The 26,601-nt window shown below is 43.7% G+C and overlaps 1 protein-coding gene across 2 annotated transcripts in view; it reads right to left on the bottom strand.

Annotated features, from left to right (window-relative positions):
* LOC116300451 (uncharacterized) overlaps nucleotides 1–26,601 on the bottom strand; it is a 51,445-nt gene that overhangs the window by 2,312 nt on the left and 22,532 nt on the right. For both annotated transcript variants that reach the window (XM_089033276.1, XM_089033275.1), the window contains exons 6-17: nucleotides 25,561–25,731; nucleotides 24,908–25,017; nucleotides 24,346–24,404; nucleotides 23,722–23,864; nucleotides 5,732–6,022; nucleotides 5,185–5,490; nucleotides 4,345–4,650; nucleotides 2,657–3,126; nucleotides 1,877–1,971; nucleotides 1,306–1,462; nucleotides 858–924; nucleotides 241–512 (exon numbers count right to left, since the gene is read on the bottom strand). In XM_089033276.1, the coding sequence (XP_088889402.1) occupies nucleotides 241–512; nucleotides 858–924; nucleotides 1,306–1,462; nucleotides 1,877–1,971; nucleotides 2,657–3,126; nucleotides 4,345–4,650; nucleotides 5,185–5,490; nucleotides 5,732–6,022; nucleotides 23,722–23,864; nucleotides 24,346–24,404; nucleotides 24,908–25,017; nucleotides 25,561–25,731 (2,447 nt within the window). The remainder of the gene's footprint in view (nucleotides 1–240; nucleotides 513–857; nucleotides 925–1,305; nucleotides 1,463–1,876; nucleotides 1,972–2,656; nucleotides 3,127–4,344; nucleotides 4,651–5,184; nucleotides 5,491–5,731; nucleotides 6,023–23,721; nucleotides 23,865–24,345; nucleotides 24,405–24,907; nucleotides 25,018–25,560; nucleotides 25,732–26,601) is intronic.

The following is a 26,601-nucleotide window of genomic DNA, read 5'->3' as shown; positions in this document are numbered from 1 at the left end:
AACCTCATTTGAGAAAACCCTCGTACGAATCTTGAGAATAGACCCAATAACTATACTCAAATGTGATACCCAGTCCAGGAATGGAATGGAAGCTAAGAGGCCACAGAGGTGAGAGGCGAGTATCACTACGCTGATAATACATTGGCTAAACCCAGATGTTGTTACACAGTAAGGCACCACATATATTTCGATACACAATCCTTATTCAAGGAGAAGCCTGAAAATCCTTAAATGACTTACCTCAATAGTTTTAGTTTTTCTTTCTATCAACTTGGTAATGTCAGCAATGTTCTTCTTGATGAAGTCTCTGCATCTTTGTTGCACAACGGCAGACGCACCAGAAAGCACGACCCCATAACCAAACTCTTTATCCAATATCTTTTTTATTTTTATTTCCGAATCAAAAATGCTTTTTTGATTTTCAGCTGCTACGTACAAGTCGATCAGAATTCCTTGAACTTGGCGAGCCCTTAACGCTTGCTTGAGTTCCTCGAAGTTCCCGTATTTTTTGTCTGAAGAATGTGAAGTTAAGAAGAAGAAGGAGAAGAAGAAGAAGAAGAAAATGATGATGATGAAGAAGAAGATAAGGAAGAACAAGAAAGAAAAAGAAAATTACAAAAAAAAGAGAGAAGGAAAAGAAGGAAAAGGTAAAAAAGGAGAAGAAGTAGAAAAAATAAAAAGAAGAGAAGAAAGAGGTTAAAAATTAAGACATCCGCAACAAATAATACTGCTCATATTTGGCAAAAGTCAATAATTCCTTTTATCATAAAACATTGAAATGTGTGTTTCTCGAGCTCCTGGATTTGAAACTATTACACCTTTGGAAATATCATCTTGAAACAAATATGGAGACTAACCTGTGTTTACTTTGGCGTTTTTAAGGATCCCTAAGCGGTATTCTGAAGAATTATGAATAGCTGCAACCTATGGAGAAAATAACCGAATCAATTTTATCTTATACCTTTACGGTCGTCTAGTAATTGTATCAGTGGCAATACCAGAGTCCAAGTGTTATGTGGTGCCCAAGTATGCATTTTGGCTTGATCAGAGTGAAGAAACCACAGCAACCGTTTAAGCTGCTAGCTCTATAATCAGAAACCTCTAGTCGCAAAGAAACTCTCCGTCAAATCCCCACATTCCCTCCTAACTCTTTTTTATACTACTTTTTTCAATATAGATAAATTCTGATGAAATCGCGGCCCAAATACAACAAGAAGGCATGATTTCTTCCAGTGTTAAAATATTCAGCAATAGCAGCGCCAGAAAAACAACAATAATTACAAAACAAATAAAGTTAATGCTTACTTTTGCTCCATATAGCATAATATCTTGTTCGACAGTTTCGGATGTCAGATCAGTTGCTATGGAACCCGTCAACATGGAAATGATGACGATACCGGTTAATGTCCAAATCATTGAAAACACTTTTCCGGCATCTGTCACGGTAAAACGATCGCCGTACCTGGGTAATTATAATTAGTAATACGAGTTTTTGGATAATCAAAGGATATAGAATACTCGGACAAGGCAAGGCAAGGCAAGGCAAGGCAAGGCAAGGCAAGGCAAGGCAAGGCAAGGCAAGGCAAGGCAAGGCAAGGCAAGGCAAGGCAAGGCAAGGCAAGGCAAGGCAAGGCAAGGCAAGGCAAGGCAAGGCAAGGCAAGGCAAGGCAAGGCAAGGCAAGGCAAGGCAAGGCAAGGCAAGGCAAGGCAAGGCAAGGCAAGGCAAGGCAAGGCAAGGCAAGGCAAGGCAAGGCAAGGCAAGGCAAGGCAAGGCAAGGCAAGGCAAGGCAAGGCAAGGCAAGGCAAGGCAAGGCAAGGCAAGGCAAGGCAAGGCAAGGCAAGGCAAGGCAAGGCAAGGCAAGGCAGATTTACTAACCCCACGGTTGTCATGGAAATGTATGCCCACCAAAATCCATCCCAAAAACCACTGAAGAAGCTAGGACTAAATTGCTCAGGATTGCTTCTAAATTCCTAGAATCAAAGAAAAAAATACCATTTATGAAAAGGATGCACTATAATTATGCGTTTGAATATGTTCTATCTTATTTTCCCTGAATACTTACAAAGTTGCATACCAGCAGCAACAACCTTCAAGGACATCTTTTTAAAGGGGAAACCCACCTTCAATACCCTGACATTGAGATCTGAGGCCGCAAGATATAAATTGAAATAATCGATATATCCAAAAACTAGCAGTTGTTTGTTATGAAATGATATTCGTTGAGCCATTGTACTATTAATGTACCTGCACTATGACAACAGATCATATCTTTTCCAAAATGTCGGCGAGCGCTGTCATAATCATATCGGGTGCTCCGATTCGAAAACAAGTCATTTGTAGGCGAGATTTTATGCGCGCTATTGAAAATACGTACGAATTTATTTTAATGAAGGAATACTAGGTAATAGTTTCTTCTAGTTCAAAAGCAGGATTTATGACTTTTTTATGTAATATAGCTCACTTCAGACAAAATCTTTTCTAGGAGGGTTGTAGAAATTGCATGTGACTCTACGGTTTCCAAAGGTTTGTTTATAAACACTACCCACCAAAAATACCTCGTTTTTATGTTTGCACCTGCGATATTTATAACAAAGCTCGCGCATCTCGGAAATTTTCTGGCGACTCATGTGAAAAAGATATTGATGGTTTACTCACGAGGAACCAGACGATGAATCCTGCTAGAACAGCCATCAGCACTGCTATCAACAGCAACGGCAAGCATCCGAACACAGCAGTGATAATTCGTTGTCCTGCTGTGCCAGCTGGATTGTCGATAGTGATGAAGACAACTCCTGGCGAGTCCATGAAATGTATATACTCGTACATACCCATGTATTTATCCATGTATTTATTGCCGTATACAGGGAAGCTGATATGTGGGATATCATCAATGTCGTCGACTAAGTCAATCGCGCCCGGTTTATAGGCATCTCCTCCTTTGCCATTACTTTTCATATTGAGGTCTGTCTCTCCGTGGCCATTTTTGCAGTTCCCGCAAGCCCATTTAATCATTTGTTCAGTGATGTTATAGAACACGCCATCGAAGGAGCCGTCGTCGTCGACAGTCAAATATGGAGGATGGACGAAAAAGTTGCTATAGAGGATTTTGGGGCACCGACATGATGCTAGCAAAAGAACAAATACAAATTACAGATCAGATTTCTAGAAGGTTTTTTTTTTCATTCAAACCCCTTTTCCCGTTTAACAATGCTAAAACTTTGACCCCCTCTATTTTGAAAATTGAATAGAGAATCCAACTAAGCTCCTCTCTAACCTACTTTCGTAATACAGGACCAAAAAGCCCGCCCTACTCTCGTAATATAGGGCCCTTTAATTCAAATGAAAAGTTCTAAACGGTTCCAAAGAGAGAAGTTTAAACTTAAGGTACCAAACATAAAAACACGGTATTACCGGTTTCGAAAGGTACAAACATCTAATGTCAATGAGAAAAACTCGTATGACATTACATACCTAAAATAATAATAAATGCACAGTGTGAACCTTACAGTACAAATTTCATAGTAGTAACAGAAACAGGCCCAAATGAATATAAATCCTAACAAAATGCTTATGGAACTTAAATATCGCATAAGGGATATAATAAATATAATAATAAATATATAATAATAAATATTATAAGATATAATAATAAATATTAAGGCATATTATATTAAGAAAGCCAACAAGAGCTTAATAAATACAGTTAGAAAACTCATTAATAATTCATGAGGAAAACACAATAGAAATCATGACCATGAAGGTGATTTTATATCTGATAAAGATACGTCTTCATTTGCATAAACTTTAACTTGGATTTTCTCTATCAAACTTGGTTCATTTCGTAAAGTATTTAGTACAATATGAGAACATACATCATCAGTTTTCTAAGCCGTTTAATAAACAGGTAGATCGTGTTTTATCGGGTCTAACACCACTCGGCTACGCCTCGTGTTTTATACCCGATAAAACACTCTTGCTCGTTTATTAAACATTACTTATTTAAAAAAGATCTACGTCTACACCTATCTCGACAAGTACGCGACCCAGACAACCCGCTAAAATTAAAGACGTCTGGGTTTGTATATCTTCTATCAATAAAATCTCCAACACTCTGAGCTACGCTTTTTTGATTGAGAGAAGTCAAAACAAACCCCAACGTCTGGGTAGTGCTTCAAATTGAGCTGATCCTCGCAGTATAAATGGCAACATATGAACGGGATTTGAACGGGATTTGAACAGGATTTGAACCCGTGCCCGAGCGATTCTGGGTAGTGCATTGTTGGGTTGCGTATAATCGTGAAGATGAGTGCGCATGCAATGTTCATAATGCCGACTTCACTAACCTCCGTATGTGAAGCTACTAGGGTCTCCTTCACCAGCATTTGTAATGGCAGATATTTGGAATTTCCACACGCTATATTGTGGTATACCATCAAACACAATATTTCTGGTACCTGGACCAAGATACCTAGTCTTTATATCGCCTGTTTTTACTTTCTCGTCAGCCGCTGACGTTTGTTGGTAGCGGATGACGTAGCCAACCAAGATACCATTTATATGTTCGCGCGGTACAAGGTTCCAGGTTAGCGTTATGCTATTTTCTGACGTAAGGTTTATAGCTTGAAAATTTTGAGGTGGCATCGAAGGAACTGTCAACGAAACAAGAATATTATCTCTCACTATTATGTTTTCTTGGACATCGCTCGTTTGACTAAACTGGTTAAAGATGGAAGAATCAAGGGGATTCGGCAAATTAAAGTAGGATCAACGTTAATCAACCATGATCAACAACAAGAAAATAATCAACAGCAATCCCACCTCCCTCCCCCTCAAAAAGCTCCCTACCCCCACCCCCTCAAAACAGATGTAACTGCAGGAATAAAGGCAATGCCCACTCAACAACAGCTGCCTTACAACAAGCCTTGTCTACGAAGCAAGCGTAACGACAGATGGAGACAACACAGTGAAAAACTACATCGGACTGACAGAAGGTACATTCAAACAACGACACACGCAACACAAACTATTATTTAGGAGCAAAAAATACGCAAAAAGCTTTTACTTCAGAGAGTCGGGAAGTGAGAACAAGTCGAAAATAGGAAAGCAATGAAATTATGCATACAACTATTAACACAATTCTCATGATGGTTTTATAAAACATGAGGAATTACCAATATACATACCGTCTTCTGATGTTTGAGCCGTTACTTGACTAGTTGGCACGCCACATCCTTTAGAAGTAAAGCCACACGCCGAAATTGTGAAGGTGGTAAATTTGCCAAGATCTTCCAGCGTTAAGGTATGAGTACCTGGCTCAACAATCTTGTACATGGGTGTTCGTTCGTTATCCCAGCCATGTTTTATGAATGTGACGTTGTAACCTAGGAGTATGCCGTGGACAAATTCTTGTGCTATGGCCTCCCATGTTATTAGAAAGGACGTAGAGGATTGAATAACGACTTTGAAATTTCCTGGTGGCTTGCTGGGAACTGCGAGAAGAAAAATGAATCAATACAGCGAAAACAACATTCATTGAATTTTTTTTTTTTAATTTTGAGACAGAGAGAGAGACAGAGAGAGAGAGAGAGAGAGAGAGAGAGAGAGAGAGAGAGAGAGAGAGAGAGAGAGAGGAATGGGGGGGGGGGGGGTGGCTACAGGGGGCAACAGAAAGAAGAAGAGAAACTAAAGAACAAGAGAAAACCAGTGATATAAACTTCTTAAACTACTTGCCATCTTCGTCGGTACTTGAATTCACGAAAATGCTTGGAATTCCGTTTCCTTTTGATGAAGACGCAAGAAGGACTAATGAATAATTGGTGTACTTCTTGAGCCCACTGACATCCATTAACTGATCAGATGCAGGTACCGTTTTGACATTTCCGGGTAAAAACGTTTTGCCTTCTTCCTTGTAAAAGGCAGCGTATCCTACTACATTGACGTCTGAAACTTGTGTCCATTTTAATAGTATGCTGGTTGAGCTGCTGTTTGAGACGTAAGTGATCGTTGGTGGAGCAATTGGAACTGAAATAAATACATAAAAGTTTAAAAAAAGTAGTATTTTAGTCGAACGCCTAGCCTCATTAAAGGATGTAACCTTTAAGTTTTAATTCGGCCACTTAGGGATTGTTTATTTACGCTTTAGGGGGATTATTGCAGGGTGGACAATCACTTTTGAGGTGCTTCATTAGTAGTATAGGGAATGGGGGTTCCAGCGCAATCTCAACACGGGCAAGACCCGTGTCAAAAATCCACCTACGGACGACCCCCACTCCAAGTGTGGTTGAGGGCAACAGCGCACTTAAATATGTTAGTCTATATATGGAGTGCGAAGATTGTAAGAGAACTTTTAAGAAAGAAGCGGATTTGAAAAAGCATTTGAAAATGAAGACGAAGTGTATGAGCAGTTATGATTGTGGATGTGGTAAGAAGTTTGAGACTAAGGTTAAATTGTTTTGGCATTGTCAGGACTGTGAGTACGACTACGACGACCTAAAAAGTGCTTGGTATTAGGTATAAAATATTTCCTATTATATAGATGGAATCCCAAAGCAACTTCAGCACGGTGTCAATACCCGGTAACGGTGAGATTGACGTTAGACAGTTTTGGCGTCAGTCAGAAAGGAAGGTTAAAAGGACTCTCCGAAAAGGTATAGAAGAATTAGGAGCCCTGAAAGCGAGCATAATGGTAGAAGTAAGTTTGTCAAAAGACGAGGTAATGACGACAGCAATGTTGCGATCAAAGTCGTTAGTGATATTAGAATCCACGAATCTGGATAGTTCACTCAGTGAAGCCTTAGAAGCAATAATGGAGTCGCTGTCTAACTACACGAAAGAAGGATCGGGTTGGACAGTAGAGGAGGTTGAAGGAATAGAGATAAGTATGGCCAGGTACGTACCCATACGAGGGGGGAGTTACGTACCGCTACCAACGTGGGTAGAAAGGAAGAAGGCTATTGTAAACGTGAAGAATGAAGACAATCGATGCTTTATGTGGGCAATCAGGTCTGCACTGTATCCAGCAGAGAAGGATCCCTGTAGGACAAGTAAGTATCCCACAGACGATTTAGAGTGGGATGGTGTGGAATTTCCCATGCAGTTGATAGACATCCCCATATTTGAGGAAATAAACGATCTAGCAATTAACGTTTACGGAGTCAGAGAGCAGACGATAGTACCGTTAGTTCTGTCAAAAAGTAAAGGAGAGCGCGTACATTTATTCTACCACGGCGGACACTACTCATGGGTTAAACACATTAGCAGACTATTCTACAGACATACTAAGCACAAAGGCAAAAAGTACTTCTGCGACTGCTGCTTGCTGTCATTTACATCCTTAAATGCCCTAAAGAAACACGATGAGATCTGCCGCGGAGTCGAAGAAGTGGCGCAACGGATCCAGATGCCCACCAACAAAGAGCTTTCATACGCAAACCATCAAAAGCAGATGCAAGTGCCTTACGTGATATATGCAGACTTCGAAGCGTTGATAACTAAGGAAGAGCAGAAACGTGGCTGCCACGAATAAGGTAGGATTACACGAGATCTGCTCCTTTGGTTACATAGTAGTCAGATCAGACGGTAAAGCAAACCCTCCTGTGATTTACCGAGGTAAGAACGCAGCTAATGAGTTTCTAGAAGCATTGCGAGAAGAGGAGGGGGAGATAAGAGAACAATTAAGACGTCCAAAGAAGATGGAATTTACCAAAGAGAACCAGGAGGCTTTTAACAAGGCAAAAAAATGCCACATTTGCCAACATACGCTTCTTCAGTTTGGAAGACGAGCCAAGAAAGCGTGGGATGAAGATGGAAAGTATCTAGGAGAAGCTCATTTTAAATGCGGGAAGTATGCTAAGAAAGGTGAGAAGCCGGGAAAGCCCTCCACGCACTGCATTCACTGCCACAAAGCATTTGTTGAGGATTTCTATGTGGATAAGGTTAGGGATCACTGCCACATCACTGGTAAATACAGAGGAGCGGCTCATTGGAAATGCAATATAAACTTCAAAGTAAATCCAGATATGGAGATTCCGGTGTTCTTTCACAACCTCCGCGGGTACGACTCCCATTTGCTACTACAAGGAACAGACGGCTCCGACGTCAAATGCATACCCAACAACAAAGAGCGCTACATGTCCGTAACTGTGGGTAAGCTAAAGTTCTTAGATTCGCAGCAGTTTATGGCGGACTCCTTGGCAAACCTCGTAAAGTATAACACCAACTTTCCCATTTCCAGTCAATATGGTGCGGAAAGGAAAGGAGTCTACCCATACGAATACATGGATTCCTGGGATCGATTCAAAGAGTCCCTACCACCCAAAGATCGCTTCTACAGCACCCTAAACGAGTCCGGCATAAAGGATGAGGAGTACCAGCATGCGTTAGACGTGTGGGAAAAGTACTCCTGTGAGAACATGGGGGACTACCACGACATCTACCTAAGGTCTGACGTAGTGCTGCTTGCAGACGTTTTCCAAAGCTTCAGAAAGATGGCTATGGAATATTACGGATTGGATCCCGCTAATTTCTACACGGCTCCTGGGCTCAGCTGGAGTGCTTTGTTAAAGAAGACAAATGCGCAGTTGGATCTCCTAACGGAATACGACATGTACCGCTTTATGGAAGACGGTATCCGCGGCGGCGTATGCGGGCCCAGCCGACGTTACGCCCGCGCAAACAACCCCTTAGTAGAGCACGACCCAGAGAAACCAACCACATACATTTACTACCTGGATGCGAATAACCTTTATGGTTGGGCAATGTCACAGTACCTACCTGTGAGAGACTTCGAATGGGATCCAGTGAAGCCGATAGACTTCTACATGCAGGTAGGAAAGGAGGAAGACAAGGGTTACGTTTTAGAAGTGGATCTGGAGTACCCAGAGCGCCTGCACGACGAACACAATGAGTTCCCCTTAGCACCAGAAGCGATAGAGATACCATTTAAGCAGCTAAGTCCGCTGCAAAAGCAAATGTGCCCTGGTTACAAACCGTACAGGAAACTAACTATGAACCTGATGGATAAGAAGAAGTACGTGGTACATTACCGCAACCTGCAGTTCTACGTGCGACACGGAATGCGCGTAGAGAAGATCCACAGAGTCCTAAAATTCACGCAGGAACCCTGGATGCGCCCCTACATTGACTTTAACACGCAAAAGCGTACCGCAGCGAAAAATGACTTCGAGAAAAACCTCTTCAAACTGATGAACAACAGCGTGTTCGGAAAGACAATGGAGAACATCCGCAAGCGCGTAAGCGTAAAAATAGTCAGCACCAAAGAGGAAGCAGAAGCATACGTGTCACAGCCAGGCTTCGTTAGATACGTAGAAATGCTGAACTTCTACGTGATTCACATGAAAAGGGTAAACCTCTTACTAAACAAGCCCGTTTACACAGGCTTTACGGTGCTGGATCTATCGAAGCTGCTTATGTACGAGTTCTACTACGATAAGCTTAAGCCAAAGTACGGAGACCGCTGTCGCCTCCTATACACAGACACCGACTCCCTAATTCTAGAAGTGCAAACGGAAGACGTTTACAAAGACTGCCTCCCCGACATAGACGAGTACGACACCAGCGGTTACCCGAAGGAGCACTTCCTTTACTCTGCGAAGAATAAGAAGGTAATTGGGAAGATGAAAGACGAAATGTTAGGAAAACCCATAGTAGAGTACGTGGGTCTGAAACCAAAGATGTACAGCGTGCTAAAGTTAGACGGCGTAGAAAAGAAAGCTAAAGGCGTAAAAAAGTACGTGGTTAAGAAGGACATTACGCACGAGTCCTACCTCAACGTATTACGAACACGCAAGGAACAGCGGCATAAGATGAACAGCCTGCGCAGCTATGGTCATCAGATACATAACGTCACGCAGGAGAAGGTGTCACTGTCTGCATTTGACGGTAAGCGATGGATGTGTGATGACGGAGTGCATACGATAGCATTCGGACATCACACGATAAGCAGTTCTTCCATGACGAACCCACGTGTGGGGCCATCGTGAAGATAATACAAGATGGGCTGACCCTTCTTAGCTATTACGCTTCGGATCTGGTAAGTTTCCAAAGACCAATTAGGATCCGTAGCTCTTTTGGATCCTCCTTCTAATTCACCCGGTCCGTAGAGATATCGAACCGTGACATCGCCTATTCTCTTTTCATGGGGGAAGACCGCCCTCGAACTTCTGACGTAGGACTTGTGCTCCACGTGTTTCCTTTTTTATGGCATCCTTGGGTTTTATCCCCGTAGCCCTGGCCGCCTCGTTGTTCAAAGCCGCGACGACCTGGGGGAGCCTCTGGGTCCATTCCCTGTTGCGTTTGGAGGGATCTTCCAGCTCTTTCCAATACTGGTACCCAAAGAGACGCTCGGCCAAGGTCTTGTCGAATCTTTCGACGATGCTCTGACCCCTGTGGTACTCTGCTTCGGCTCTCCTAATCTTAGTGCTGTGGTCTTTCAGGGTCTTAGTAACCACGCCCATGAACTCTGTCCCCGCATCCACTTGCAGCAGCTTAGGCCATTTCAAGACGCGCTTATAAATCCTACCTAGGGCTTCTGCGACTTCCCCAGAATCCTTGCTGGTTATGGGTTCGGCGTCCTTGTATCTGCTTGCGATATCGACTACGGTCAAAGCGTACCTATAGGTCTTTTTTCTCACCTTGTCATGTGGTAAGAAAAGCAAATCTGCCTGATGAACTTCATTAGGGGTATTTACGGTAAAGCTGGGCCTGGGAATGTACTTAGGCACGGGAAGATAAACCTGCCAGAGGGTTTGTTTTCTTAGCCAGTTCTTAGCCGTTTCTTCTGATACCCTGGCCGCGGTCGCGAGTTTCTTGATAGCTGACGCTCCTTTCCAATAACCTTCGGGCCCATAGTAAATCCTTTTGAGTTTGTCCTCTGTTCGACCCATTATATGAATTCCAAAACAAGATTGATCTTGCGTCCGTTGAAATCCACCGTCTTTCCGTCCACTTTAATGGTGATGTTTATGCTTTCTACCAAATTAGACAAGTCATAGCTTAAAGAAATGGGAGTGTATTCTACTGGGTCAAATGGATTACCTTTGGGCAGAAACTTGGACATAAGAGAAGACTTTTCTCCATTGTTGTAACTATTGACCAAGTCGCAATAGACTTTCCATTTCACAGGTATGGCCGCGTCGGTAATTGTCTTACCCGAGGCACATAATAAAGATCCCAATGGGTCAGACTTTCCAAAAGTTACTGAATAGTTTGGCATATTATGTTTGAGGGTCATTTCGTGCGGTAATCCCGTGGTGAGCGTATAACCGTGTTTTGCTAATTCCTTAGCAAGGGTGATTGGTGTGTAATGTCCATCGGGCAGCAATACGCCTTGATAATTGCCGCCGCCTTTATGCTCAGTGACCAAGGCATTGACTAAATTATACCAAGAATTGTACAAAGAACAACTAACCAGCCGAACCTTATGGGCTTTGATGGGGGGATTCAGATAAGTGGTAAAGTTATTCTTGTCGCTTTCCAAAAAGACGATCATATATTACAGGGGACAAGTCCCCTTCTAGTGATCTGAGCTGCGCTCAGAGCAGATACGCCAAAGCTACGCCTCCCGCCAGCCCTGCGATGCCGACAAATACCAGCTCATTGTCTTTTTGTTTCTTAGAAGGCTGGTAGTAATTCTTGAACTGAGGCTTTCTTAACCCCGTTAATGCCGCGGGGTGCGCCTGCGCATAAAGTTTAAAGGCGTAGTCGGTGTTTTCGAAGTTCTTATCCGCCTGCATTTTGTCTTGGTAATTCTTGTCCAACCAATCCCTGTAAGCTTGTCTTTTTTCAGTCCAAGCCGCCACGTCTCGCTGATATTTCTCCAGCGCCAAGTCGTGTCTCTTCCTTTCGGCGGCTAAATCTCCGCTGCGATCACCTCTAACTAATCTATCCAAATACTGACCACCATAATTAGCTCCAGTGAATGCTAAAGCTGCAATAACTCCACCTGCGACCACGCTAGCCATTATATATTAGAAAATCACAGGGATTTTCACACCGTAGGTAGGTACTTTTCCTTCCGTAGGTAATCCTTTACCATGATAGCCCCGCCCACGGCAGCGGTCATTTTAGCAAAATTAGCGAAGCTCTTGCTTGGGTCTTCAGTAAAGTCTTCTTTGAGCACTTTCTTACCTACCCAACCAATACCCGCAACGATGGAAGTAATAATAGCTGCTTCTTCAACAGTTTTCAATAACGCGGTTGACATTATATTACAAAGCGAGAAGGTTATTACTCCATTTCAGGGATCTTACTTTTTCTAACAGCCGGTTCCACAGGTGCGCGATACGTTGGTGGTTCTACCTTTTTCGTTGCCCGCCATTGTAAGTAGAGGCTGCCTGCTGCTATGATGACTCCTAACGCGCCAATGACGTACCCAGGATTAATGAAGGATTCCTCTTCTTTTTCCTCCACCTTTTCTTCTTTTTTGGCTTTGTTCTTTTTATTCATCTCCGCGAGCTTCTTTCCGGCAGCGACTCTGCCCGGAGATTTAGCCTTGGTAATCTTGGTATCTTCTACGGGAGCCTTTTCTGGTTGTTCTTCGGTGCCACTCATCTTATATTAAGGGACTTGAAGGACTTGACAAGTAACTTGATGACGACTTGACAATGACTTGGCAATGACTTGACAACGACTTGACTAAGTACTTGAGGTGACTTGACAACGACTTGACTAAGTACTTGAGGTGACTTGACAACGACTTGACTAAGTACTTGAGGTGACTTGACTAAGTACTTGAGGCGACTTGATCAGGTACCTCAGCACGTGCTGCCTGGAAGACCTTTTCGACTTCTCTGTCCTTCTTGAAGTCCTTCCAAGACATCGTAAGTTCCTTCAAGTCAACGTGCGGAGCTACGTGCAAAGCCGCAGAGGCGACTGCCATTAACTTACCGCACTTCAAAGACAACCACCCGCAGGTTATCTTAAGTTCTTGGGCGATGACATAGTCCTCGCTTATGTCCTTCCGCAGTTGCTCCACGTCGTCTATGGGCAGTGCAAGTCCGAGGAGCTTGGTGGCCAGCTTAATGGCTGAGTCTGCTACGGTGTCCGTGGTCTTACTTGCAAGGGCAGCCTCATACCTCTTATGGAACTTCTTAACCTCCTCTTCCGACAGCTTATTAACTTGCTCATGGGTAAGTTCCTTGCCTATCATTTCTTTGCACTTCCCAGAAGACACAAGGATGTTGAGTTGTTCCTTAAGGTTACTTTCGTCTAACTGTGTGGGGACTTCATCTAAGAGCTGCTCAATGTCCATATACATTAGGAATCATAGATTCCAACCGTGTAGGGAAACCTCAAAGAGAAGATCATCTTGGAATGTTGGTGCGTTTTTAAATGCCGCATGTATTCGTGCAGCTGTTCCTTGCTTATCTCACCGCCGTAGTCAGAGAGAATGGTTTCCAGGTCAGACTTACTGGGCGTATAAAATACGACAAGTGAGCCTATGTTTTCCCTAAAAGGCTTAGAGACGCTGGTAAGCTGCTGCGAGAGCAACCAAACGCTGATATTGTCATGCCTACCGCTGAAGGCAAGCTTCACCAACTCCGAAGTGCGTCTTTTTACGTCGTCCCCGCAGGCAATGTCATCCAGTATGAGGAGTGTCTGTGTATCTTTAGGGAATTGCTTGTGCCAAAACTTCAAATGGCTGGATAACTCATTAGGGTCTAAGATATCTACGAAGAAGTCGTCATCTTTCACTCCTATACCTTCCCAGGTGCGGTTATTCACGTAGGTGGGGCATAATAGCACGATGTAGTCGAAGCGGTATCTAAAGGGTCCTAATAGCTGCTCCACGACGAATTGGGTCTTTCCGCAGCCGGTGGGTCCTACTATCAGAGCATTGCAGGGAATATGGTTCGGATCCATTATATATACGATGGACCCAGTGGACGCAGTAAGAAGGATTGCCGGCGACGCAAAAGATAAAAGAGACACCATAGAAATGCAAAGGGAGGAGATCGATCGGCTGCGGGAGCGCGTGCAGGAATTGTATGATGAAATGTGCGGTCTGAAGCGCGCGGAGAGGTTTGGTGCGCTTTTGACGATGGCCGGTTGGGCAAAAGAAAGCGTGCAGGACTTTATTAAGTATCCCTTATAAGGGTTAATAAATTCTTATTATATAATGAAGTGTAAGGATTGCGACAGGGAGTTCAGTAGCAAACAGGCTTTGCAATATCACCAAAAAAAGAAGGTATGTTTTAAAGAGGTGGATAACGTCACCACCTGTGGCACTTGCAGCCGGCAGTTTAGCAGCAAACAGGCGCTGCGATATCACGTGGAAGAAAGGGTGTGTTTGAAGTCTAAGGAAAGACGCTGTGCTGATTGCAATCGGCTCTTTAGCACGCCCCAAATGTTGCAATACCACCAAGAAAATAGGGTGTGTTTAAAGGATGTGTGTGCGCGCTGCGGGGAGCTCTTAACCGACGCGTGGCATCAACATAGATGTCGTGGTAATTATGATTTGGACGTCGTATGCGAGGAGCATGGTGATATCGCTGCGAGATGTTGCCCAGCGGAAACCATAAGGAAGTTAACTCTTCGTAAGAAAGAAATAGACCAACGCTTTACGGAGTTCGACCGCGCCGAAGGTACGCGCTGGGAGAACGCAGAGTATTGGAGTTCGCCCTGTGACGCGTGTGGCGGCTTAAGGAAAGGAGATGATCATATCTGGCAGTGCTTGTGCCCGCAGCATTGTCCCCGCGGTTTTAAGGAGTACTTGGATCGTTTTGATGATTGGCATGCTCAAAACATGGAGGTAAGGAAAGCCCGTAAGTAAAGCAGGGTTTGCGCAAAGAGTCTCAAAATACGATCTTATATTTATTAATATTCTTTGATTGTTTATTAAGAATAAAAGAAGAAACATTAATAAATATAAGGACCCCTTTTGTAGAAGGTATGCAGAACTCAATAAGAAAAGAAGAAACATTAATAAATATAAGGACCCCTTTTAAAGGTATATGCTAGCCTACGCAGCAGCCTTCTTAGGAGGATTCCTGATCGCCCTTTCAATATATGGACTGTATTACTTGCGAACTACCTGCAGACTGCATTACCCCTTGTAAGCCGCCGCGTAAAAAATACACCTGCCTTCATTGTGGCAAGGTATTCTCCGAAGGATCCTTTGTGGGGCATTGGTGCTACGCGGATCCTAAAGCGCAGCGGACTTTAGCAGACGCGCTTAACTACAAAGAGGAGATGGAGTGACTCTTCTTTCAATGTCAAACTTCCATCGGCCATTTACCTTACCATAGCTGCGTAAGTGGGTGAATTCCTCGCCCTGAATTACGTACCGCACGCAATCCGGCGCCCAAAGGGAATATTCCTTACCTTCTAAGTCTTTGAGGACTAACCGTAAACGGTCGATGTCTTCAAAGACGACGTAATTTTTTATTTCGTATGCTTTACCGTGGACAAGATCACGCCAGTGAGTCAAGCTGAGCTTCATTATACCTATGGAATATCTTTAGGTGTGTTTTCAAAGTGGCGTAGGACTTAAACCGCTTTACACAGCCCTTACAGGGAATACGAATGCCATCCGCGTAATCCATCAGGGCACGGCAGATAATGTCGTAATCGTTGCTAACCATCGTTAGGTAACCATTTACGTCAAGCTGTGAGATTTTCTTAGATTGCTTCGCGGATAAGACGCCGTTTCCTTTTGGGGTTTTCAACTCAATACACAACCCGCGGTATTTCTTATGCGCATTTAGGATCAAAAGGTCGGGTTGACCGGCTTGGTAGCCTTTTCGCCAGCAGGTTATTCGCTTGCTGTCTGAATCTTGAAGTTCGCCAAGACCCGGCGCTATGATGAAATCGGGGTAAAACCTACGTGTGTAGTCGACGACCTTCGCGTGTAGGTCGGCTTCATTTTCGATCTTGAATACTAACTTGTTTGGGCCGCCAAACCGCCTTTCTATTGCATATTTACCCGTTTTCCTTAGCGCGGGTAGGACTTCCTCAAAGACCCAATCACGAAACTCCACAGCTTTGGGTAGTTTGGAGCTAAATATCAGTTCGTACGAACCAGGTTCGGATATAAACACGGCATTTGGTTGCGTAGTAAAGGAGCGGTGATTCGCAGCCCCTTGTAGATCAACCCATTTTTTCTGGTATTTCTCAGATACGTGTGCTCTAATTGCATCTCTAGGGCGCTCATAGCCCAACGCCAAAGCCACCTCCTTTGCTTTGAAGTACAAAGTTTCGCCTTGCACTATGCATTGCAGTTTAGTTTCGTTGTTTTCGAATACGCGAAGCATTATATACCAACGATATTTTTTTATCAAAAGGATGAGCGAGTGGATCAATAGGCAACGCTCTTTAGCTGATTCATTTCTACGCTCAGTTGCGCGTCAGACACGACGAAGACGTAGCAGTTTATTTTGTCGCCGTCGCTCGCACTGGCATTCTTGGTGCGCTTGATCTCCAATGTTATGCCATCCTGCGTATTTACCAGACGTAAACCCTGGCCATGTAGGTCTTCGTCGTTAATGGTGCGCATATCAATCCACAGCGCATATTTATCCTTAAAGAATTCCTCGGGGCTAATTTGGTCGCCAAACTTGCGCATTGCCTCCCTGTACACGTCTGCGGGCTTTATTCCCTGCGAGTAGACCTTGTTTGGAACGCCGTTTATGTTGACCCCTACGTTAGTAATGTTGGGGTTGTGAAAGGCCTCGGAGTCGCGCTTGCCGGCCTCGTAGGGTTTGGCAAACACCAACATCAACCCCGTGAGACTTCTTCGGGGGAGGTTAATGCTTTGGTTGATAACCTCATCCGTCTTATCCAAGAAGCTAAACGTCTTATACATCACTACGTGGTCGTAAAGGAATGCCTTTCCGGCACTGTATTCCATGCCAGCGCTACGGGCCAGCTCTTCGCTGTACACCGTTTCGTACTGTAGCTCTAAGTTGGTAATAGAGTATGGGGTTGTTGTGGTAAGCGCAGTGCTTAGCCCACCAATGATGTTATTAGCATCTGCTAAAGTTACTTCAAACTGTAGCTCGGATAACTGTCTTGGGTAATACACACCGTGATTCGTAATCACTTCAAAGTCTAATGGTATGACATACTTGCTACCATAGGCGGTCTTTATTCGCTTTGCGTCTGCCACTGCGGTTTCTCCGCTGCCGTCAGTAGGTTGCGTTTTCGTAGGTGTGCGAACCTTACGTAGAATGACACTACCAATTCCTTGTTCTATCCTTTGCGCGCGGTCAAAGGCTGTCAACCATAGATCCTTATAGGTGGTATACAGATCGTACCTATTTAAGTCCAGCAAGGATTCCCCGGCGAACTTTACGCGCATCTTAGAAACGATGTTGCGACCCACGTTGTTAACGATAATCCTTTCATCTGTGGGGCTTGACTGCACCGCTAGGTCAAACCTCAAAGCCAAGGTGCCAGGAACTAAGACTAGGTTATCCGTTAGGCGGGGCACGCCTACGTACAGGGTTTCCCCTGGCTTAGCGCTGCTGGGGGTAAAGGTGACCCGGTGAAAGGTGCGTTCTGCTTTCAGTCCGCCAACCTGCTTAGGTAATACGTTGGGATTTAACTTTGAGCTTATCATATATAATGGAAGTAGAAGGAACAGACCCCGACTTCGATCCCACCACTGAGGAAGGTCAGGCTGACATTAACGACGGTGATGAAGAACCGCTGCTTCCCACCCAACAAGTCGACGATTCCCTAAGGGATAGGATTGCAAAGGCCCTAAGACATCCCAAAGCACGCGAGTACACGTTTCCGCGTGAGCACATAGAGCTTCAAAACATGGGCGAGCCGGAAGCAGCCGCGCGGGAAACCGTAGAGTGGGCAGCGCGGGAGCTAGAGCTGCGCTACGACAACTTTGATGCTGACGACGTAAAGCTCACGGAAAAGGGAAACAAAGTCCTCATAAGCGTCCAAGACTTAAGATTTCCCGACAAAGACTGCTGGACAAAACCGCAAAACCTCTTTGATGAGGAGGGCAACGTTAGGGGTGACGTCTTGAGATTAAGAGGCTTTCAGCGTGCTACTAGAAGCCTGTTAGAAAGGCTGCACAACTTAACCGAAAGGACCAACGCGGAAAAACGTGCCGCGGATCTGCAAAGGGAGTTAAGAGAAAAAGATGTAGAATATGCAAAGCAAGGTCAGCTACTTGCCGATGCTGAAAAGAAGTCCGCCCATCAAGATGAAAGAATAAAAGAAATAGGAAATCAGGTGGATCAGGCCCTGCGCGAATTAGACAAAGCACGGGAGGACTTAGGAGAAGCCCAAAGCTCTGGCGCCTCAGTGGAAGCACTGCGGGAAACGTTGGAAGAAAGGGAGGAGGAATACATGAAGCAAAACCAGCGGCTTGCCGACGCGCATAGGAGGGAGGTCGAATTTAAAAATCAAGAAATAAGGGAGCTGGTAGACCAAAGAACCCAAATTCCACGTGAAAGAAATCAAACTCAAAGGGCTCTTAACCTCGCCCTGCAAGAGTTGGATCTAATTAAAGACGATACCGATAACCTGCAAACCACCATAGCCGGCTCTTTAGTGGAACGGCGACGGTTAATGGCTGAAATCAATACTAAGGAGGAGCAAATCCGGCAAAGAGATCAGGCCATCGAAGACCTGGAGGGGCAAATAGAGCGGCAGCAAGAAGTAATCGAGGACCAAACTCGTACCGAAGAGGAAAGGGAAGCAGCTCAAAGGGAAGTAGAAACCCTTCAGGAAAGAGTCGCGGAATTACAGGCGCAAAAGGACAACCTGGAAAAAGAGCTGGGGCTTACCACCAAGGAAAAAATAAAAAGAGCTCTGGTGAAGTATGGTATTCCGCTGGCATTTGCGGTTGCTATTTCGAGCGTAGTAGGAGTCATCCTATCCACGCTTAAGGCTACGGGCGCGGGCGTAAAGAAATTAGGCAATGGGCTGACGGACTTGGGAAAAAAGATGGCAGCCGGTCTTCCTGGGCTGCTGGGTTCGGTTGTTTCCTTGGCACTTAGGGCCGGCGGAGAACTGCTAAAGTTTGTGGGGAATAACATTTGGATATTAGTCGTCGCTATCGGCGTGGTATTCCTGAAGAAGATTCGGGGATGATCTTATCTGGGTACGTTACTGGTGGCTTATCGTCGTCAGGCATCCGAGGCGTCCTCGACTGGGGATAAGTAAAGATAGTATTCGCACCGCCTTGATAATGCGGAACTAGCGGTATGGCGGTCATAGTGCTAATGGTCTTATGATTCCAAGTAGCATCCACCGGAGGATCTCCCACAACATTTATTCGGAAGTTGCTGGGGTTGGCTCCAGAATTAGTGGCATCGCTGGGGCGAGCTTGAAGCTTTGCATATTGACAATTAGCTATCATATGAAAAGTCACGGGCGTTAGGTCTTCTTGGGTAGGTGGATTGGGTTCACATGAAAAATGGGTTGAATGTCTAGCATTATTTTTTGACCTGTAAGGCAATAGCGGATGGTTGGCCTCATCGACGAGCCTAAACCCGACATTGCCCGAATACTCTGTCGAAATGCTAATGGTACACATGATCAATCCCAGGCCCCCAACCTTCACCCACAATCAGGTGTCATACCATTCGTCGTTTACGTAGCCCTTCTCCCCCAGGTAATGAAAAAACCAGTCCTCTTTCGTGTGCGGATTCATATATTTAAAGGCTCACCACCGTAAGAGTGCTAATGGTTGCGTGATTATAAGGCTGATCCCTCTGATTTTCTATGCTATTTACCGTGACCTTCCCCGTATCATCTACGCGTATCTGCAGCTTTACCTTCCCATGGCAATCGGCGACCATGTGGAAAGTCCAAACCGATAGGTTCTCATTACTGGCTGGGTTGGGCTCTACGGAGAAATGCGCAGGCTCCCTGTTGTTTGTCTTCGCGCGCATAGGCTGCAGTACGCCATTCTCATCCAGGAACCTAAAGCCGACGTTGGCGTGACTGCTCGCGCCCATGCAAATACTACAAAGGATCAATTTCTTTCCTGAGTAATTCAAATTCACGGACATGCCCGTGACATCAACCCAAGATGCCTGGGTGTATTTTTTCTCACCTGTGTAAGTCGTATAAACGCAATCTACTCCAGCCATGTAGGGGTTGTTCATCGCCATATATAATAACTCAGACCAACGCCTGCAGCTGCTAGCCCAGCTTTTAGTAAGTTATGGTCATATTCCTCGGGTATCGTAGGCAGGACCTTCTTCTTTACGTTCTTTGGTGCGGGCTTTTCTACGTGCTCCTTCTTAGGCTTCTCCACGAAATGGGGGATGCTTCTAAGAGTGTCAGAGTTCACGTCGTTCACCCCAAACTTCATGTCCTTGGTAGCTCGCTGCAGCTTATTGTTGTAACCCACGACGGAATTGGCGTTGATAACCAAATTACTTGGCATCAACCAACAACCAGGCGACAAAGCGTAATCCAGTCGCACTTTAGACTGCTGCACTGCAAGTTGATATCTCTGCACCGACTTAGAGATCTCATTCTCGATAACAGCGCTTTCGAAGAGGACAAGGAATACTTGTTGCGTTTCCTGTGACGCACCGGAGGCATCTACGATGGGGCTGCGAGTGCTAACCTGGGCCCCTAGAATGCAGTAAACAAAGGCTTCGATGCTTCGATTAATCCTTGCTAGGTTTTTCAGTCCAATGCCCTTTGCGGCAAAGAAAGGCGCCCAAGGATACTTTTCTTTGCTTTCTATGTAGTAAATTAAATTACCCTTCGTTCCGCTGCCTCCTAAGTCGGAGAATTCGTAGGAACTGGGATACCCCATACCCGGCGTTTCTATGCTGGCACCAACATACGAAGCATAGGTGTAAGTCTCTCCTAAACCATGGGCGGTACCCTCTTTGTTACGAAAATCGGGGTTGGTAAGCTTAAACTCATTCCTTAATCGCTCCCATGCGACTTTGTCATATTTGTTATCCTTCGGGTTAAAGATAGTGTCACTAGGAAGCGGCGCTCCTAACTCAAACAATATCCTACGAATAGTAAAAGCAACATGAAATCGCAGGAAAGGAATATGGAACATATCCGAGGCTATACCACATCCTTTAGTAGCAGCCCAGACAGCAAAGTTTAACTGCTGCGGCCAATACCGCATGTTGGGACCTGATAACCATTCTCTGGATTCTTTCCCTGAGTTATGTTTCATGGCAGTTTCTCTAAAGATGTCTCTGACTTTTGTCTTGAAAGTCGTAGGACCCACGGGGATTTCTAAGGAGGTAACCATCTTAGCAAAGTCATCCGCTCCACCTTTGTTGTCGTAAAATGGGTAACCCTCTGTTGTCGGTAATAAATTCTCCGGGAAATTAGGCTGCCTTTCTTTATGCTTAACGGTCGCCTTTGGCTCCAAGTCCGCATTGCTGTACATTCTGGAGCCTTTAAAGTAAATCCCATCGGGTCTACGCTCAAACTTACTAGGGTCTGCATGCGGAAACATCTTCCTAAAGGCCCTCCAGTTGGCATAATCCCGGTTGTCATGATGTGGCTGCTCCTCAATATCATTCCCAAAAGCGTCGTACATTAGTATATATAATGGATGTTATACCATCAGCACCTCAGTTGTACCCAGATGTTCCCTATACTACACCTAACGAACTAAACGCCGAAAACTTTCGTCTGAATAAAGCGAACTTAATCTTGGCTTACTTGGAAGGGCAGGCAAAACACTACGAAAAAGTCCGAAAAAAGTACGTCAGAGCCCGGAGTACGCTACATAAGATTTCGATAACTTTGGGGTCTATATCTGTTGTGTTAACGGGCTCCGGCGTTGCTACTTCGCTTACTGGACCGGGAATAATCGTTGGAGTTCCTTTGGCCGGCGTTGGGGCAGCCTGTGGTATTATCTCGGCTGTTGCTACGGGTATTATGAAACAGTTGTCAAGCAAAATATCCAAGCATGACACGACAATAGCTCTGTCAAGGGCTAAAGTAAATACGATCACTGACCTTGTCTCAAAGGCTTTGCGTGACAGAAAGATAGACGACGTAGAATTCTCGCTTATTCTGGCCGAAGAGGAAAAGTACGAGAAATTAAAGACGGACATAAGGAATAAAAAAACAGTCGTAAAAGATCTTTCCGAGGAATCTCGCAAAAAGATCTACCAAGAAGCAAAAGAGGAGCTTCAAAGAAAGCTTGCTCAGTAAACATCTGCTTTGAAAAAAGCGAAACAGGATTCTATTTGCATATTGAACGCCGGATGTCTGGTTCATATGTAAATTAATTTCACAAAATATTACACAGCCTCTGGCGCTTTCACAAAATATTACACAGCCTGCATCGTTTTCACAAAATATTACACAGCCTGCATCGTTTTCACAAAATATTACACAGATGTGAAAAAACTTGTGTAAAATCATCGCCTGGGAATCCATCCTAACAGGGGGTGGTTGGGGTCTATTTCGTAAAATATTTCGTAAATTACGTCAGGGTAATAAGGAATATCCTTATCCAGCCGACAAAACATCCACTCAGCTCTGCTCATATCAGAAACCTCGGGAATAGACTTACCGGTAATTTCAGACAAAAGATAGGGAATAGCTTTGTAATATTTCCCTAGTTTTAATTTTTTCAGCGTTTTCCGTAGACTTTGCGGGGTTGGCTCTTCTAAGTGATCTATGATTTTCTTCTTTACTTCGTTATCTAAATATACCGGCCGATAACCTTGGATATGACTCATCCAGTCCCTAAAGTATTTTATTCTCTTATAAGGTGTTTTCTTACGACCTCCATTGGCGTAATACTGCTCTCTGGTAGCATTTGGTACGGCATTACGAATATTCTTACCACACTCGTAACACTGTGCTGACGTGTCATCTTCTATTTGCATTTTCTTACCACAACAAATATACTTATTTGGCTTAGTAGGTACAAACTTGGGTTTCAAGCACTTTACACAGAAATCATAAGCAAACTCTTTACAATCTTCGCACTCCATATATAGACTAACATATTTAAGTGCGCTGTTGCCCTCAACCACACTTGGAGTGGGGGTCGTCCGTAGGTGGATTTTTGACATGGGTCTTGCCCGTGTTGAGATTGCGCTGGAACCCCCATTCCCTATACTACTTCATTGATATTTGGGTGGGTCACAACAGTGTTCTCAATTTGTGTAGACCCAAAATTTATGTTGCCTATTATAATTAAAAAACGTTATCTCCACAGCGCATTGAGGTAGCAGAATGCGCTATACAAGTACAGTTATTATTATTATTATTAAAAGCGGTATTATGATATGCATTTTTTGTTCCAGTTTAGGCTGTTATATCGACCATTGTAGTTCAAGGTTTACAGTACAGTAAAAATAAATGGTTAAAATTGTGTTTTCAGCTGTTTTTCTGACACCTTGGTTAATAGGGACACCCTGTTAATAAGGACAGTTTTGTCCGTCCCAACGGCGTCCTTATTAACGGGGTTCCACTGTACTATACAGATATTATTAATACATAAAGTAATGCTTTTTTTAAATAGTTTAATAATAGGTTTAACTAACGCATATATATAAACGATGGGGTGAAAAGAAGACAAAAGGTTTTGAGGTTTCTTTTGAATGGTCATTTGAGGTTAGTTCTTGCTCGAGGATGGCTCACATAGGTATTGAAAGTGGAGCCATACAAAACGCTCCCCTCCTTCCACCTGAAGCAATCTCAATTGACTATGCAGATAATTTGTAATTTTACATGATTCATTACATTCTATTATCATTGGCATTTTAATGACATAAATGACTTACCAACGTCTGGAATTATAGTTAAAATCTGTGCTGGTAAAACTCCAAATAGTCCTCTCCATTCGATGCTTTCTAAAAGCTGAACAACCTGGATGGAGTCGATGCCTGAGTAACTGAGATTGAACGTACTGATAATACTGCCATTCCTAAAAGATACGAGGGAATATAGAAGGTTTTCATTTCGTGACGTCAGAGCGGCCATGTTGGTGTACCAGAACAATACGTATTCTTTGCTCGGGGAATTAAACTTTATTTTTATGCGAAAACTGCGAAGAGGGTTTCTGTTGTTTGGTACACCAACATGGCTGCATTCTAACGTGAGTGATTATAACGCTCTATACATGATTCTTTTTCAGACTTTCAAAAACTAAACAGAGTCATAGAGACAGCCAGGCAGGCAGGAAAAGAGGAGAGTGCACTGCCGTTACGCCACCTAGTTCTTGATTCCCACAAAATTACTTTAACTTTAATTATACTAGATAATTCATTTTGAAATCATATTTTCTCGTTTTCTTTGTTTTTTTGTTTCTTTGATTGATGTTTTTTTTCTTCTTTTGCATAACATTAAACTTTTTTCTTGCATGCACGCTTTAGGGTGAATCGGAAATGTTCCAGCATGAAACTAACCTGTGTGAAAGAACTTCAGTGTAGATAACGTTGCTTTCAATAGCATAGGCTTGTTTAGCCTGAAAATGATAACGATAGATAAATTATTCGTCTCTCTGTTACAAATGAAACCCAACGAACCAAGGAGCCAACCAGCCAGTCAACCACCCACCCACCCACCCACCCAACCACCCAAACATCCAACCAACCACCCACCCACCCACCCACCCACCCAACTACCCCCCTTCCCCCAACCAAGCAACCAAGCAACCAACTAACCACCCAACTACCCCCCCCCCCCCTCATAACCAACCAACCAGCCAACCAGCCAACCAACCAACCAACCAACCAACCAACCAACCAACCAACGGACCTAGGGACCTACGGACCTACGGACCTACGGACCTACGGACCAACTAACCAACGAAAGCAACGAAAGCAACCAATGAACCATGTTTATTGCACAAGGTTTGACTAGTCTAGTTCTGGTGTTTTCACATTATAAAATTCCCATAACTTCTAAAGAATTTAACATTTTTACCTCAAACTTGGCTTAATTATAGTACTTAATTATATAGCTTACGTTGAATGATATCTTGTCTTTCATATCATTCCATTCTGTTGAAGTTTTGTCTTCTAACTTAATGTCGAACTCTTCTTTTGTAAAACGTACGACATATTGCATCATGGCAGCTGAATGTCAATAATACATGGGTGTTAGTCAATTGGTGTTAGTCTAATAAGCAATTATTGGATGAGGTTGAGCATAGAGTGATTTTCATATGATCGTGAAAGAATAGGCAAACTAATAGTTACATTATTGTCGGTTGTCAGTACGTAGCGTTAGTGAAATTTACTCTTGCATCAAGATTGAACCAAAGCACGTCACGTGGTCGGCGTCAAAAATGTCTTATACCTGGAGACCTTCGCGGTCATTCACTAAAAACGTAGCACACTTCTTACCTACGTAATGACTTAAAAAAGTATATATCAGTGGTTGGTGGATCGAGAACGACTTCATGGCAAATATTACCTCACAAAACAAAATGGTTCTGATACTTAATTTGTTATAAAATATTTGTTCCTTGGATTAAACAAGAAACAACGATGACCAACTGGTTCTTTCGAATGCATTTTTTTGTGTGTTTTATTTGCTTTCGCAGACTTCAAGATAGACGGCTATCATGGCGAATGTAAGCACATAACACAATTATTTCAAGATTCAATTTAGCTTACCAGCACAAGGATGGCTATTGCATGGGGTTTCCTCTGTGTTAAGTCCATCACATGGTTGGCCACCGTACATAGGCGTAGGATTGGAGCATGAGCGAGTCCTTTGCGAAGATCCCGTACCACAAGGCTTGTTACAGAAAGACCACGATGTCCATTCAGTCCAGCCTCCATCAACTAAAATATGATGTAGTGTTTAATAAACGAGGAGTGTTTTATCGGGTTTAAAACCAGGAGGCGTAGTCGAGTGGTTTTAGATCCGATAAAACACGATCTGCGAGTTTATGAAACGGCTTCAAAAACGTTAAGTGTAATTCACAAGCCTTTCAGTTGAAGTAGAGCAACCATATACCTCACAAACATTGACTTTTATACTTTGATAGTCGTTTGTACAGCAATTTCATGCGCAGTGAGGTTTGTACGTCACTGCCATGCGCAGTAAGTGCAAAAAAGGCTCCCACAAGTTAAAGACAACATGCCGAACTCAAGACAGGGGCACTAGTCGACGATAACTTATGGGTCGTCGACGATCGTACGTGAGACTGACCTTGATGAGGCTCTAAGTCTAAACTTGGATGCACATTATCCACATTAGTATTATTTATAAAAGAATACTAATAAGGATGAGTCTTTATATAAAGTTTAATCTTCATTAGTATTCTTTATATGAGGACTTTATGGGGTTTAAAAAGTCCATGCACGTGACGTGTATGGTCGCTCCAATTGGTTCAAATGCTCATTAATTATTCATGCGTTTTTGAAGCTAATTAAAGCTACACAGAACAGAGAGAAGTCGAAACAGACGTGGAGTTCCTGAGGATCGAACTATGGACCTCTAGCTTTGAAGGCCGCGCACTATATTACTTGTGATGACAAAAGATCAGTATAAAAATCAGGAAACAAGTTAAAGTTATCGACAAAATTCTCGTTTATCGACAATGGAGCTGCTGTTTTTGGATTCGAAATATAGAAAGCGCGAAGGCCTAAATGTGATTGGTTGATATGAACGTAGTCATGGCAACGGTAATATCTTCACATGTGACGAAT

This window comes from Actinia tenebrosa, unplaced genomic scaffold (genome assembly GCF_029948245.1).
Source record: "Actinia tenebrosa isolate PJP-AT-01 unplaced genomic scaffold, QUT_ActTen_1.0 PGA_scaffold1__47_contigs__length_23844297, whole genome shotgun sequence".
NCBI lineage: Eukaryota > Metazoa > Cnidaria > Anthozoa > Actiniaria > Actiniidae > Actinia > Actinia tenebrosa.
Note: the sequence above shows the minus strand (reverse complement) of the source record. Positions and strands in the feature narration are given on the sequence as shown.